The sequence below is a fragment of the Drosophila biarmipes genome, chromosome 3L (genome assembly GCF_025231255.1).
Source record: "Drosophila biarmipes strain raj3 chromosome 3L, RU_DBia_V1.1, whole genome shotgun sequence".
In the NCBI taxonomy this organism is placed as follows: Eukaryota; Metazoa; Arthropoda; class Insecta; order Diptera; family Drosophilidae; genus Drosophila; species Drosophila biarmipes.
Window position 1 is genome coordinate 4,758,451 of NC_066613.1, and position 14,568 is coordinate 4,773,018.

The 14,568-nt window shown below is 47.2% G+C and overlaps 1 protein-coding gene across 2 annotated transcripts in view; it reads right to left on the reverse strand.

The window, feature by feature from the left end:
• The window catches only part of LOC108030805 (MOXD1 homolog 2), a 111,202-nt gene that overhangs the window by 19,318 nt on the left and 77,316 nt on the right, over window positions 1-14,568 (reverse strand). For both annotated transcript variants that reach the window (XM_017103899.3, XM_017103900.3), the window contains 3 exons: window positions 5,829-6,113; window positions 5,123-5,308; window positions 3,909-4,104 (listed from right to left, as the gene is read on the reverse strand). In XM_017103899.3, coding sequence (XP_016959388.1) covers window positions 3,909-4,104; window positions 5,123-5,308; window positions 5,829-6,113 — 667 coding nt within the window. The remainder of the gene's footprint in view (window positions 1-3,908; window positions 4,105-5,122; window positions 5,309-5,828; window positions 6,114-14,568) is intronic.

Here is a 14,568-nt window from a genome sequence, read left to right on the forward strand (position 1 = left end):
CTGGGAGCCAATTAAGGTACCGAAATCATTTTTTATTGAATCTGTCAATTCTAGATTAGTTTCCAATTGCATACATTATTTTTTCATGGCATTTCCCATTGATTTTTACTACTTTTGCCACGGGTGCCTCCACATCATTGCTCTGACCTACTTTCTGTCTACTCCTTTTTCCCGATCTGGCTCATCCGCTTTAATCCCATTGAACCCACGTGAAAATATTAACTTTAAAACCTTTTGCATAAAATATCCATTTGGCCTGCCGTTGCGTTTTCCTTTTTCCAATTTAACAACCTCAACGGACCGAATATTACGTAATGAATTGAATTTTACACCCGCTTCTGGCGCAGTTGGCCATGCCGGCTTTATACCCAAACCGTAACTATATGCTTACGTCTATATGGGGACTATATGTAAATTCGCTTTGCATATTTGTTGGCGAGATTATTTCTATTAATTTTCATAGTCGCAACCGAATGGATTTTTGGCTTTGTCATGCAGCAGGGAATCAATTTTCAATACCCGGAATTGTTTAACTATGCCGTGCTGGCTTTAAAAGTTTTCACCAACTTCGGCGCCTGGCCCTAATTTTTTGGTCATTTTACAAAGTGTCACGCGAGCGAAATCAATCAATCTCCCATGCGGGGGGACTTTATAGTACTAACATTCTGTATCATCAATTTGATTGAAAATTACGATTCACGCGAGCTGCCCAATCGATGAGCTTTCGTTTAAGAAGTTTTACGGTCTTCTGGGAACACTTTGACGAGAGGCGGCAAAAGTTTTGCGGCCATCCTTTAATTGATTTCCATTAACTTTCAATTCGATCAGTCCATTTGAATATTATCAAAGCGCACAGAGAGCTCTGCTGTGAAATGGCTGGCCATCAGAGCTTCGAATGCGTTCGGATTCATTTCATTTCGTTTCATTTCGAATCTCCACTCTGTCCCCCACTGCGTCTCTGCGAATTTCCATTCATTAAATCAAAATTCAATATTGGCCATGCGAAGCATGACGAAATTTGCCGGCGTGGCCCAAAGGGGCGGCGGGAGTGGCAGTGGCTCTATTTCTATTTGATTTGGCCCAGAGCGCGGCGGGGACAAGCTCGCTGGCAATTCATAACTACACATATTTCGCAAATCGATATTTAACGCTGCCATCCAGTTGGCGGGGGGGTTCGGCAGTTGCATGGTGACAGCCAGCACACGGCAAATGGCAGAATGCAAAAATGTGCGATTGCAACTTTTCTAATTATTTTAAATGGCAATTTGTGTCAAAGCGTCAGCTCACTCACTTGGTCCCAAAAAGAGGGACTCCGCCTGGCAGGCGAAACAATTTGATTAGCGACCATGGGAGACACAGATATCAGCAATATATTTGTATATTTCGGCGCCAAATTGATGACTGAAACTTGGCCCCGAAATCAAATTTGGCAAAAACATTTTTGGGTCAGATAAATTCTGGAGCAGAGACTTCAAGCGGTTATTTTGTCCGATACAGGGGTATTTAGAGGCATTCCATATATAATTTTTACTACAATATTTACCATATTTGTTTGTTTATGAACTCCTGAATGAGCGTCGAGACCGTGCCGTAATATTCCACTCCTGCCAACCCCTGATCAATGGATGTTCACTCATTTTTCGATAAGCTTTGAGCTGCAGATTACAATCCCCGAGCAGGCTTAACATGTCCCAACCTCATTCGTTTCGCCCCATCTTCCGGCTCCCATCTCCAAGGTGCCATAAAAATTCGCCAAGCCGCAACATTAATCACAGGTTCGCTGCATACACCAGGGCGCTATATCAATAACCAATTAAATTGAAATTAAATTTTGCCACAGCGAGCGGGGGACGGAATCAGACCGGAAACGTAGCAATTTCGCAGCTACTTATGAGTGTGGGACCCGGGAGCTTTGGCTTTGGCTGAACCTCCCCTCCCGCTCCCGATTCCTTGCGCTCGGTAATTCAATTTATAGCAAACCAGGAGAAAATTGTAGCCAACATTTTATTTTTCTCTACGGCTCTCCTCATTTTTTATTTATTGACTGGCTCCTGCCAATGTGTTCGTATGCGTGGTATGCGTTAAATTCCAATTAAATATTTCAATGGCAAATGCCGTCTGCCGTCCCTAAAGCTCACCGAATCGGATCTCATCCTCCCGCCTCAAACGGCCCCGGATTATTCAGAAATTTCTCCCTGTTTTCGGCTTTTCCAAATTGTATTTTTCTATCAAGATGTATTAATCCACTTCTCTTTCTGTTTTCGCTGTGCTTCGGTGTTCTACTCCGGAAGTTTTGGCAACACCTACTCAAAAAAGATGGAGGAAGTGTAAGTAGACGAAGTTCCACCGACCGACCACGTCCATGAGCCCCATTTTCCCATCCACCTTCTTCTTTAGCGTTTTGGCCATGTCTCTCTGTGCGGTTGGGGAAAAGTTATATTGGTTTGCGTGACTCTCAACAAAAGTGAAATAACAATTGCAGCAACAACAGCAACAAGGACAGGGCGCTGGGAGGTCCTTCGGGCCCCCACAAAGACCCAAAAGTGCCAAAAACAAACAGAAGAAACAGGCCAGGGTGGCCAGCAGGAAAAAATAGAAATAAATTCTAAAGTGAAATTAGTATTTTAGTTATCCTCTGCCTGCTCACAAAGCACGCAATAAACAATGAATGTAAAAAATTGAGTACCTGAAGAATTTTCAGGTGGTTCGTTCGAGTGGTTGCTGGATTTGGATGGGTGGTGCAGCGGAGGGTGGCTGAGAAGTACTCAAAAAGCGCTTAGGGATTGGGTGGGAGAAATTCGAGGGGCGCAGGAGGTGCTTGTAAATGGCTGTTTTGCGGGTTTTTCCAATCGAGAGTCGTTTGGTGAGTCGAACGTATTCGTCGGTGGATAAGCTAGGAAATATGATAATTGAAGAGCAGAGCCACGGAATCTCAGGGGAGGTTCGAAGCTTACTCCCTGTCACGGGGATTGGCTGATAAAAAATGTTTGGCAAATCAAAATGCCAATATAAAACACTCCTGATGATGCATTTTACAATACGAGTATAGTACCCGAATTGTTGTTTAGACTCTTAGTAATTGTTGATCAACTGTTCATCCCATCAATTTTTCGGTTTCCAAAACTAATTTTGGGAGGTAATCTAAGTTTCAAAGCTTCGAAGCTATCCTAATAACTCCTGGGGAAACCCTCGGTGCAACCACCCACAATGAACTGTTACTGGCAGCACCTAACCTTTTGCTTTTTGAATTATTTAGCTGCTTGGGTAGAAAGTTTCAGCTTTCCGCTTTTGTTTCGACTGCAGACACATGCCAAGTGCTTCGAGTTGTTTGATTTGGATGCGTGTGTGTCTATGGCCGGCGAACGCCAAATTTAAAATTAAAATCTATTTGCGAGCAATTTGGAGCGGCTGAAAAAGAGCCTGGCCATTGTCTGACAGCCAGGGTTGTATTGGAACTGCGACGATATAAACTTTCGTGGTGGATAAAAGGTAGTTAAATTGCTGTCTGGTTGCTCCTTCCAGGATTTATCGCCTTTGTTTGTTGTTCTGGCTGTTGTTGCAGACAACCCATGGATTGCACATGGATACAAACACCCACTCTCGAGCGCAGCTAAACCGCATTTGGACAAGCCGGGCAAAGTCATAAGCTTTTGTTTTACTAGCCCCACCAATGCGGTTAGACCTGCCATTCCACACCCATCCGTGGCCTCTCTAGTCCACTCGGCAATCTCATAAATTGCATGACATGAGTTGCATATACACATATAGAAAGTCCTGTCGCATAAAATATACAAAGGGGCAGCAGCTGCTCTCCCGCCCCCTGCAGTTTATATGTGTGCTCCTATCTAGATATATGCATGTGGCCAACCCCAAGCCCCTGGTTCGGGGAGGACGAGGGCCGTACTTACCGATTGACAGTATGCCAGCATCGTTGGGTCGCAGGACGTGCGTGAAGTAGATTTTCAAACCCGAATTATCCGCCATTTGTCTGATGTGCAATTGGGCAAAGTCGGGCTTCAAATTGTTGTAATGGGTCTCCATTAAATAATATTTCGCCTGTCGCGACTCGATCGGGTAGCCGGCCTCATGTGGATACGTAAAGCCCTGCGAAAAGAAAGACCAAAAAATGACAGCAAACAGCGGAAAGAGGGGCACAAAAGACGCTTCGGGGGGTTGGGTTGGGATGGCATGGATTGGGGGATGTGTTGAGTGTTTGTTTTTATACTCGCACATGAGTACGTATAAGTGGGGGCTGGGCGAGCGGAAGTGGATGCCATGGCCATGTGCAATTTAAATGCAGCCATCGGAGGGCCCTCGCCCTCCATCCATCCCCGCACTCCCACCTCGTCCATTGCCATTCAATTGCATTGCCGAGCGCCCCTGGCGGACAGCAGCCATAACATGCCACTGCATTATGGCGCTCTTCTGATGAAATTATGAAAACCCTGCCCTGAGTCGTCGGAGCTGCTCGGAAAAACAAAAACATGGGCCATGGCGGAGAGGTCAGGGGCCATAGGGCCAAGGTATTTATTTTCGGAATACTCTGTGAGGAAGGAAAGTATGCGTTCTCGGAGCAACCGAGATGAGGGACTCACGTCTCAGAAATATCTCTAAGATTTAAATTAGATTTTTTTATCAGGTTAACGTGTGAGATGTGTATCGCGATTGGTAAAGAGGATTATAATCAGTACGCATCTTGCCCAACTGAGAGGGAAGGGGCAACTAGGAAAAAGTGTTAAGTACTATATTTTTAAGATTTTAACGTTGAATCCTTATACATTTTATTTTGCAAAGGGTATAAATTCTGATTTATTGCTTTGGCTTTGTAGCTTTAGCAAACACATTTTTGAGAGAAATAATATGGCAAACTTGGTTTTGTAAGCACTGGAGATTAAAATCTATTTAAACGCGATGTAGGGTAGCCCATAGTTCGTGTAGGCCTTGTGCCTTGCCTTCAGTGACGCCTTTTTTCGTGTTGAAAGGAAGCATTTGCGAAGGTTAAATTAATATTGCATGGTTATGGTTATGACGAAAATGGCTGAGGGTATCTGGGTTCGGGGCACTGGGGTATCGGGATTCGGGGCCGGAGATTGTGATTCCGTTCTCGGATGCTTGTGCTTACCTCGCTGCCGCGCGACCAGGAGGCCACGATGGCGTTGCACGCCAGCGGAATGGAGCGGGCTCCGAGGCACTGGCGGCCCTGCTCGCGTGCCATCTCCTCCAGCTCCGCGTGAGCTCCCTGGCACTCGTGCAGCGTTATGTGCTGCAAGTAGTGCACGCTGGACGATGAATCATAAATCGGCTCGTACTGCCAGCCATGAAAAGAAAATGAACCGGGGAGGGCCAGAGACATCGGTTAGTGGGATGATGTGCATTGTGGGAAAGATAGGGCGCGAGACGGGGATAAATTTTTAATATTTCAATTTGGTTATGCCGAGGCCAGGAGACAACGACAGCTCAGAATGCAGAATACGGCGGGCAGAGAGCAGGCACTCGACTGCCAGACAAAAGCGGAATGCCAGAACGATTCACTGCACTTGGCCATATCCTTCGATAGTACATTAGTTTGATAAGAGATTTTTAAATATCAAATCATGGGTAAATTGTCCCTTCAATGTAATGTTTATCACTCGTAATGCAATAGTTATCAAGGGTAACTTTACTCTTCAATATTTAAAGCACATATAAATACATTTGGGAACAGCTTAATAGGGAACAATTTGTTAAAATATTTAATTAATAAAAGTTTAACAAGGCCTAATAGCCGCTAATGACCTATGCAAACGACGGATTAAGCGGTATCGGGGCCTTGGATCGAATTCCCTTACCCGGATCAGGTGGTGCTTGCGATTGATGTCCTCCAACTTGAACATCTTGCACCAGAAGAGCGGAAGGTCGCCGGAGGGCAGCTCCACGTCCTCATTGCGCAGCTCGAGGACTCGCACGCGCTCGTCGTGCGTGGGCGAGGGTATCGGCAGCTGGGCGCGCTGCATCAGGACCATGGGGCGGTAGGGGCGGAAGGCGCGGGCCGGATCCGGAAGGGTGCCAGGACGCACCGAGCCGTGCGGCGGATCCTGGGCGTGGTACATGTACAGCAGGCGCATCGTGTCGTTCTGCAAAGGAAGAGCGGATAATGGCGGGTTGAAAAATGAGAAATGTGTAAAAAATTAGTTGCCAGAGGTGGTCAAGGTGGGGTCGTCGAAATGGCGTTATAATGGCGTTGCAACAACCCAGCAACAGCGGCAATAATGTCCTTGCTGACGTGTACACGGATGCACTGTCTGGCTGGGAATACCCCTAGTGGTCCGGAAGCCCCTCCCCCGCTCCCCTCCCTTCTTCTGGACCAGGTTCGCCTGCTAAATGAAGTACACACTCGCAAAAAAAGCAGGGAGTGCAAGTTGGGCAGCCCGGCAACAACAGGGCAGGAAGGAAGCAAGGATGTTTGCCTGTGGGCAGAGCTGCATGAGGGAGAGGAGAACGGAGGGGCGCAGGTGGATGGGGTGTTTGGTCAGCTGCAGTCGGAAGCTGAAGCTGGGCATTGTCGATGGCGGGTTAATGGTGCAAGTTGCAGCGAACGGAACACGTTGCCGCACTTCACCCGGAACGGGTGGTTCCCCTCGAGGTCTTGGGTTCCTTCATTGCTGGCCACTATTCCGAGCTCCTCTTGCGCCCTCCGAGTGACCGCGTTTCATTTATTTAATTTCCATTTAACAAATTAATTCGGCGCTGCCCTGCTAGTGCACTTATGGCCACCGTTGACAAATTTCACTAGCAGGGCAGACTGTACTTGAGCATTTAGCTGAAATACATTCCCCTCGAGCTCCTCGTGCACTTTCCAGTCCGCAACTGCATCTTTGGGCAACCAATTTACACTTCAAGTGGGTGCCCCGAACATTCGTCTGGCTCAACGAGGTTTCCCATTTCCCCGAGCCCTTCTGGGGGAATCCCTTAGCTCCCTCTCTGGCCCCACATTATGAGGCTCCGGACTGCACGTGTTTTTCATTTCCCACGTAGTTTTAATTGGTAAACCCGAAAATTAAAGCAGTCATTAAAGAATCACGGCCCGCTCTATGGGTCCTCCGACGCCCCAGCTCCTGCCGACTCACCTCTGACCCACGGCACCCCGAACTCTCGTTTGTGGACTGCCGTGGCCTCGGGGCTTTTAGAAGGCAACAGTCAGCTGTCATTGTGTGCACGTCATGTCCACGTGTGTGTGCAGCGACACAGCAGAAACAGCAATAACAACACGTGTAGCTCTCCGAGTGTGAGAGTGGTGCAGTGAAAAAAGGACGAACGTCGGGGGCATCCATTTGAATTCATTGTGGCAAAGTGCCCATTGTAGCTGTTAAGTGGAACTGTAGAGCACCATGTTCGACAATTGACGGCCCAGGACGAGCCGAGCCGAGCAGAGCAGAGCAGGACTAGTGGGCCAGGTCCTTGTTGCTACTTGTTCATTTTGCCAGCAACGAGGAGACAATACTTTAATTAACAATTCCCTTTCCCCACTGCCCATCCCACTGCCGATCCCACTGCCGAGCGGGCGGGGTGGGTAAAGAACCTGTACAAATGAGTCGGTTGTCCTGGTTGTCCTGGCAAACACTGCGGGCGGTAGTAAACGCGGCGCACTAACCGCCCGGCAATCGCCAGTAACAACAACCCACAATAACAGCAGCTCGGCGCAGAACAGCAGCAGCAGAACAAAAACTGCTCGCCAGTTTTAAAACATTTGGCCAGGCGACAGGACGAAGGAAAGGGGAGGGCGGGGGAAGGGGTCCCCGGCACAAAAGTCATTAACGCCGAGGCTACCGAGGCTGACTGGGCTTGGACATGGCCCAGATGTAAAAACATGACCACTGTGGCAAAAAACTCAACGGTCAGTCCCCGCCAACAAAGAAAAAAGAGGCCGTCGCCGGTCATCGCCGCCTCCGGACTCTGGAGTGACCTGTAAATTGTTTAATTTTCGAGCTGAAAGGGACTTGGATTGCAAAAGGCGGCAAAACAATGGCTGACCATTGATTGGAGTTCATCAAAGTGCCACCTACGGTTGGGCGGTCAAAGCTGTAGCGATTGGGGAGCGGGGGAAATTTAAACTGTAATTATTCAGTATGCAGCAAGCTAGTTCCCGCAAAGGAAGGGTCTCTGGTTTCCTAATCAGTGGATGCACCCAGACTTTTAGGAATCAGTTCTATTCTATGATATTAAAACCTATAAAAGGTGTTTTATATGAGATTAAAAATTCTCACTTATCATGCTTAGAGAACTGTAATTTAAATACAGATTCTTTCCAAGGCAAAGTTAAATTTTGTATTTTTGGCAAGGCTAATGAAACAATGACAAGGTCAAGGAAAAAACCTGCATATCGAGTTAATAATCTATGACTAGGGCTTGCAAAATTAAAGCTCTCCAAGTTTTCTTGCTCCAGGCCGAACATGGGGATTAGAGCAGAGCCAATTGGCTTTGAAGATTTCCGGAACCCTCCCACTCATCCCATACAACCCTTCCTCGTGCTGGGCAGTGGGTACGACCGAGTGTGAAAAAGTGTGCACCGAACTATGCACACGCACGACAAGGATGACGAGGAAGAGTCCGGAAAGTCCGGAAGAGCCGGAAAGAGCCGGCCGTAGCCAGTGAAACAACAACTGCGGGGCGAAAACTAAAATGAAATGAAAAGCTTCAGCAAGGATTACAACCAAAAATTAATGAAAGCAAACTGGCTGCGGTCATTTGCCGTGGTCAACGGTCGGCCAAGGCTTAATTGCCAAAGACGATGACGATGTTGTGGGAAAGGTGGCTTGGGCGGGGCACTGAGTGTGGTCAAGAATACAGGTTACACTTTAGTGACTGCTGCAGGGCCAGAAGGACTCGTGGACTCCAGGCCCGAGGCCCCGAGGACTCGAGGCTAATTGTGAATGCGGCTGGACTGGACTCGGACTTGGACGACTCATTAGAGTGGCTTTGGTTACGGCCCAAAAAACCTGCGAGGGTTGCAGGACTCAGCACACACACACAAAGACACAGCCTCGAACGGACGGAGCGGAACGCTCGGCTGAGCCCGGCTGCCTGGTTAAGTGCACTCCAAAGGTCATTTAACCTCTGACTGGGCAGGTTTTCACTGGGGGTGGCTCCGGCCCCCCGTCGATGATCTAGTCGGAGTCGTTGCGACTTTTTGGCCCAGTTCACATTCAATTAAGCCTTGTTAACAACGCTGCAGATGTGGACAGATCGAGTTCAGTGGGGACATATTCAGCACAAATAGGCACTAGAATTTTAATTTGATTTGATATTCGCATGGTAAATTTACTAAGTATACCTTATCTCTTTTTAAATCGTAAAAAGAACCTGCGCCTTTCGTTAGTCTGGGTACTAAATGCTCTGGGACAGCAATGTTCGAAACTCTCCGTAATAAAATAAGAGGGCTAGATGACGAACTTAACAAAGTGATTCGAATTTCATTAAACTATTATCATACCATATACGCTTAGGGGTTGGGGTGATGTAGGAACGTTTCCTGCTGCTTGAAACTAGCATGGTAAATTTACTAAGTATACCTTATCTCTTTTTAAATCGTAAAAAGAACCTGCGCCTTTCGTTAGTCTGGGTACTAAATACTCTGGGACAGCAATGTTCGAAACTCTCCGTAATAAAATAAGAGGGCTAGATGACGAACTTAACAAAGTGATTCGAATTTCATTAAACTATTATCATATCATATACGCTTAGGGGTTGGGGTGATGTAGGAACGTTTCCTGCTGCTTGAAACTAGCATCTGATTGCTGGTCTAAATTATTTTTATTGTGCTGCAGTATCTAAAGCGCACCGCTCTCAAGTGCTGCTGAGCGCTCTTCAAACTTTTCGAAACTGCCTTCGTCGTTGCTTGGATGGAGCTAAAAGTTCGCTTGCAAATCATTGCAGTTTGTTTCTTTCTTTCCTGCCCGCAGGCCACTCTGAACTGCCCATTCGTCGGCATTCGCTGGCATTCGTTCACACATTGCACCTTTAAGAGCCATTTGTAGTAGTTGTTAATGGCATTGTTATCCTGAATGCCGTCCCACCGCCCTCTTTGTTTTTGCCCACTTTCAGTTTGCCGTTTCAACGCGCTGCCATAATGGGCCAATTGTCCTTAAATGTGGAGCGTGTTCCGCTCGCTGAGTTGGCTCAGACTCCGTCCGGCAATGACCGTGGTAATGGCCCTGGCCCTGGTCTTGGCCTGGTCCGGTCGGTCTGGCCCAGTGGTCAAGTCGGAGTCCTTGGCCCGACACCGAAAACTTTGTCTGCGCTGGCCCTGTTTAATGTGCACGTAATTGAAATGCATTTACAATTGAATTATAAACAGAGCAAACAAATGCGGCACTGGACTCGCACACATCTACATCACACTCGAGCGGGGGGAAATGGCGGTGAGAGTGGATGGGAAAGTGGGCAACTTGCATTGTGCAAACTTTCTGCAGCAGCTGAGCTCAAAACTCGAGGTCCTTCGGCTTCGTCCTGGTCTTCTTTCTCGTCGTTCGGCAATCGAATAAACCGTTCCCCTGAAACCCGTGTCCTTTGCATATGTGTGCCCGTCCATCTGAGTGCATTAGGGTGGCTCTTGAATCATTTTAAAAGATATCTTTCCTCATCCTGTAAGCATGGCTTCCATGAAGACCGCTCATATTCTCTGACTCTTATTCAGTAATATAAAAAGTTGATTTTCCATGTGTGCATCTAGTTTGTTGGTCCACCCTAGTGGACAGACAGGTTACCATGGTCACGTCGGCCATTTTTGTGAGTGCCTGTCAAGGGATCTGCTCTTCTTAGCTATTCTACACTCGCCAAAGCCCATTGAATTTCCATTTTGCAAGTGGGAAATGGCATCGAATGCTTCGATTGCCATCCAGACGTGGCATACCTTTCCTCGATTTCTTCCAGTGTGTGTCAGTGTTTTCTGCAGCTGCAGTGGCATTTATGTCATTCCAGTCATCAGTTGGGACTTGCAAATTTCGGAACTTTCCGACAGCTGATTTCAATAACTAATAGGCGGAAGAGGTCAGCCCCTGACCCCTTTGTTGCAGTCTAATTGCCGTGTCAGACGCTGTGATTGCCTTCGACCGGAGAGAAATCATTGCACATTGTTGACAGACACCTGAATCGAGCCGGCCCACACACGTCTTGGGGCACAGCTGGAGGTCCAGACAGGTGGGATCCTGGCCAGGAAGCCCAGGTAGACCAGGCGGAATAAGAAGTCATCGGACGAATGAAGGCCCTGGATTGAATTCCCAGGCCTGTAATCGTTTTTCGGAACTCTCTGCATCCCTGCTAAGTGGCTTAATGATTTTTGTTTCATTAAATTGAGTCGTTTGAACGCAATTTCGTCTGCCCAAACTGTCTGGACGCATTTGCCCTGAGTTGGCTCGCTTGTGTTGTTGTTTTCGGTGCAGTTGACATTAATTTGATTTATTTATGGTAGAAAGGCAAAGGCCATTTGGCTCAAGGTGCTACTGCTTTTGGCAATTGCATTTAAATTAACAAATCTAATACGGTTTCTCCCCAGAGTGCCCGCAGGTGTTGTCTCGGCCAGTTCACTATTCCACTTGCTCACCCGATCACGTGTGTGTGTAAATGAAAATGTTGTTTAGGTTGCGAGGAAAATTAATGTTTCTGAGTGGACAAAAGCGGTATTTGAATGCGGAGTGCTCGAAAGGAGTGCAGAGTGAGTTATTGCAGCAAATACGTCTGGATACACATTTCTGCACACGTTTGCGATTTGCTAAATGAAACTAAAATTGCCACCATAAGAAGATTAAGACAAAAGTGTAAACAAGATGGCTGCTTCAAATGGGTCAAAAGGAAAGTGCCTGACCAAGCAAATATAGTCCAAATTATAGCTAAAATGAAGCGGACAACGGATGACACAAAGCCTGAAAGACCGTAAAAAGACTTATTTATAATGAGAAAACTTAATCAGAAGCAAGCCAACAATATAAACCACACGCTCGAGTTACATACTAATTGACGAAGGCTGCGTTTATAAAACGTGAAATAGTTTTAGATTTTAAGATAGCTAAATGTAGGAGAGAATGGTTCGATGCCAAAATGTTTCAACAAATTAACTTTAAGTCGAGACAAGAAGATTGACAGAGATGTTTAGGCTTAAGCACCGTATCAAGGTTGCATGCTCCTACTGCAGTCATTCAACCCATTCACATGCTTCCTTTCGTCCAAGGATCTTTTTCATATAACTGACACATTTTGATCGGGTTCTCTTCGACTTTGCCCTCCATCCGGGCTCCCTCTGTTGTCTAATTCATATTCATTTATTGTGCTTGCTGTGGCTGCTGAAAAGCATTTTCCCATATCCATGGAACCACTTTTCCGATGAGGGACGAAAGGATGGGACATAGGTATGGTGATGAAGTGGGGTTCAAGCCAAACTGGCGTATCCGTTGCTTTATTACATTTCGTTTAGTTTTTGGCCAACTGACCACTTTTTTGCGGTTACTTTGTGTGTGTCCGTATCTGTATCTGTGTTCTTCGCCCGTCCATGTGTGAATGTGTCTTAGTTGCTCGGACTTTGCGGTTGCTTTGGTCACTAGCGCGGTATTTGGCTTACATCTGAGTGTGAGCGAAAAACACACCGATGGGCGGAAACCAGTCCCCTGGCTTAAAATGAATTTACTAACCGAGTTTGTTCAGAGAGTTTACCAAATGAAAAGCTGGAAAAGCGGGGCGAAAAAATGCAAGTTTACTTCGCCATTTGACCATAAATAATATAATAAAATGACTACACAGGTCGGGCAACTATTGCATACTTTATGGAGTCCAGCAGGGCCCAGCCCACCGCCCCGCAATATGTGGTCTAATATTTTTATAAACAAATTGGTTTTGCACAGCTCAACGGATGAGGGTTCGGAGGGACGCGCTTGCGGTTTCCACATTCGTCCGCTTTTTATATATTGTCGGCTTTCAGGTGGCGCCCTCTGGCTGTCGGCGTTTGCCACTTTAATTACTTTGGCTCTAAGGATGCGCAGATTTTCACGTTTTTTGCAGGGTCCCGGCTCAGCCCGTTTTGGTTTTTGTCCTGTCCTGTTGCATTTGACAGCAGGCCGCCTGCCCGGTCCTGGCCATATCCTGCTGCGTTGAAAGGCAACTCAACTGGGCTCGTTATTTATGGCCCCTCGCGTCGCTCACCTCGAAAAACGTTGGCCCAAACTCGCTCGGAAAAACGGCCAAAAATGCGCGCTCCCTGGTCGAGGCCCTCCACTTAAGCCCGTGCAAAAAACCGAACAACTCAAAAACTCGAAACCTCGCCGTGCAGGCTGTTTTGTTTGTCATTGCATTACTTTGGCCGTTAAATCGCCTTCTGGAGTTTAGTATTGCAGTCCCAGCACCCAGACTCCGCCCTCCGTTTCGCTCTCTTTCAATATTTGTCGCTTTGGGGCATTAAAACAAACGTTTCCCATTGCGTTGTGTTGGGTTTGCCTCTTGCTTTGCTCTCGGTTTTTGGCGTGCACGTTTCACATGCACTTCCAGTGCCACAGCACCATCAACATGAAGCCCCAGCCATCACCGAGCCCGGACCCAAACCCAAGCTCACCCACTCCGGATAGAAACAACACATGGAAAGCAAACTTCAGAGCGTCAATCGCGGAAATCACTGTCCGAAAAAAGCAGTGAAATTGCGGATTCAGCCGATTGGGAACGCACTCTTTTTACATACCGAACACGCCTGAACTGGAACGACCATACGATTTTTACAACGTGTTTAACTATCACTAAAATAATACCAAAGGCAGCTAAATCTAAAATGGGAATAGGTAGAAATCAGCCACATTAGATTTTAATACAAAACCCTGTAAACTCGGTGATGTTTTCACAGAAAAACCTCAGACTTTTGGTTTAAGTTTAAACATCATGAAAGGAAATGGCTTGATGTTTGACATTGTCGACAAACCCCAATTATATTGTTTTTCGGTTCTCCTCCTCCGGCAGAACATTTTCAACAGCCAAGGCTGGCTGACCAGCTTTTACCCTACCTCCTCGGATTGTTTTCTGCGATGGGTGCAGCTGGAAATCCGGGCATACGCGAATCACTTGGCAGTTTGTGTGTGCTGCGCCGGGGATCCCCGGACCCTTGCTCCCGCAGTGGGCATTCGTTCGTTGATTCGGTGCTCATTCGATGCTCGTCAACTCGCAAACTCATGTGTAAAAAGGGACAATGCTGGGTTTTAACTTTAATAAAGCGACTAGGCGGGCGTCGCACTCCAGGACTCCAGGACTCCGACCCCACGCCCATCTTCACCCCCTCGTAGACCACTTTCCGGGTACCAGGCAACATCAAAATCCACATTTCACTGCCCCAATCCCAGGCCGCTGGCAGCACTGGGTTTCTGGGCTGGGTTCCGGGTTGGTTGTGTACTTGATTTTTGGGCAAAGCGGCAAATAACATTTTTGTTTGGCTTTGACGTTGTAGCAATTGCAACGGTTATTCCATTTGCTTGACAAATATACGACGACGACGGAGCTGGCGGTGTCGGGTTCTGGCCCGGGTGGGCATCGCTTAGAACTCCGCCGGAGTGGAGAAGTGGCGGA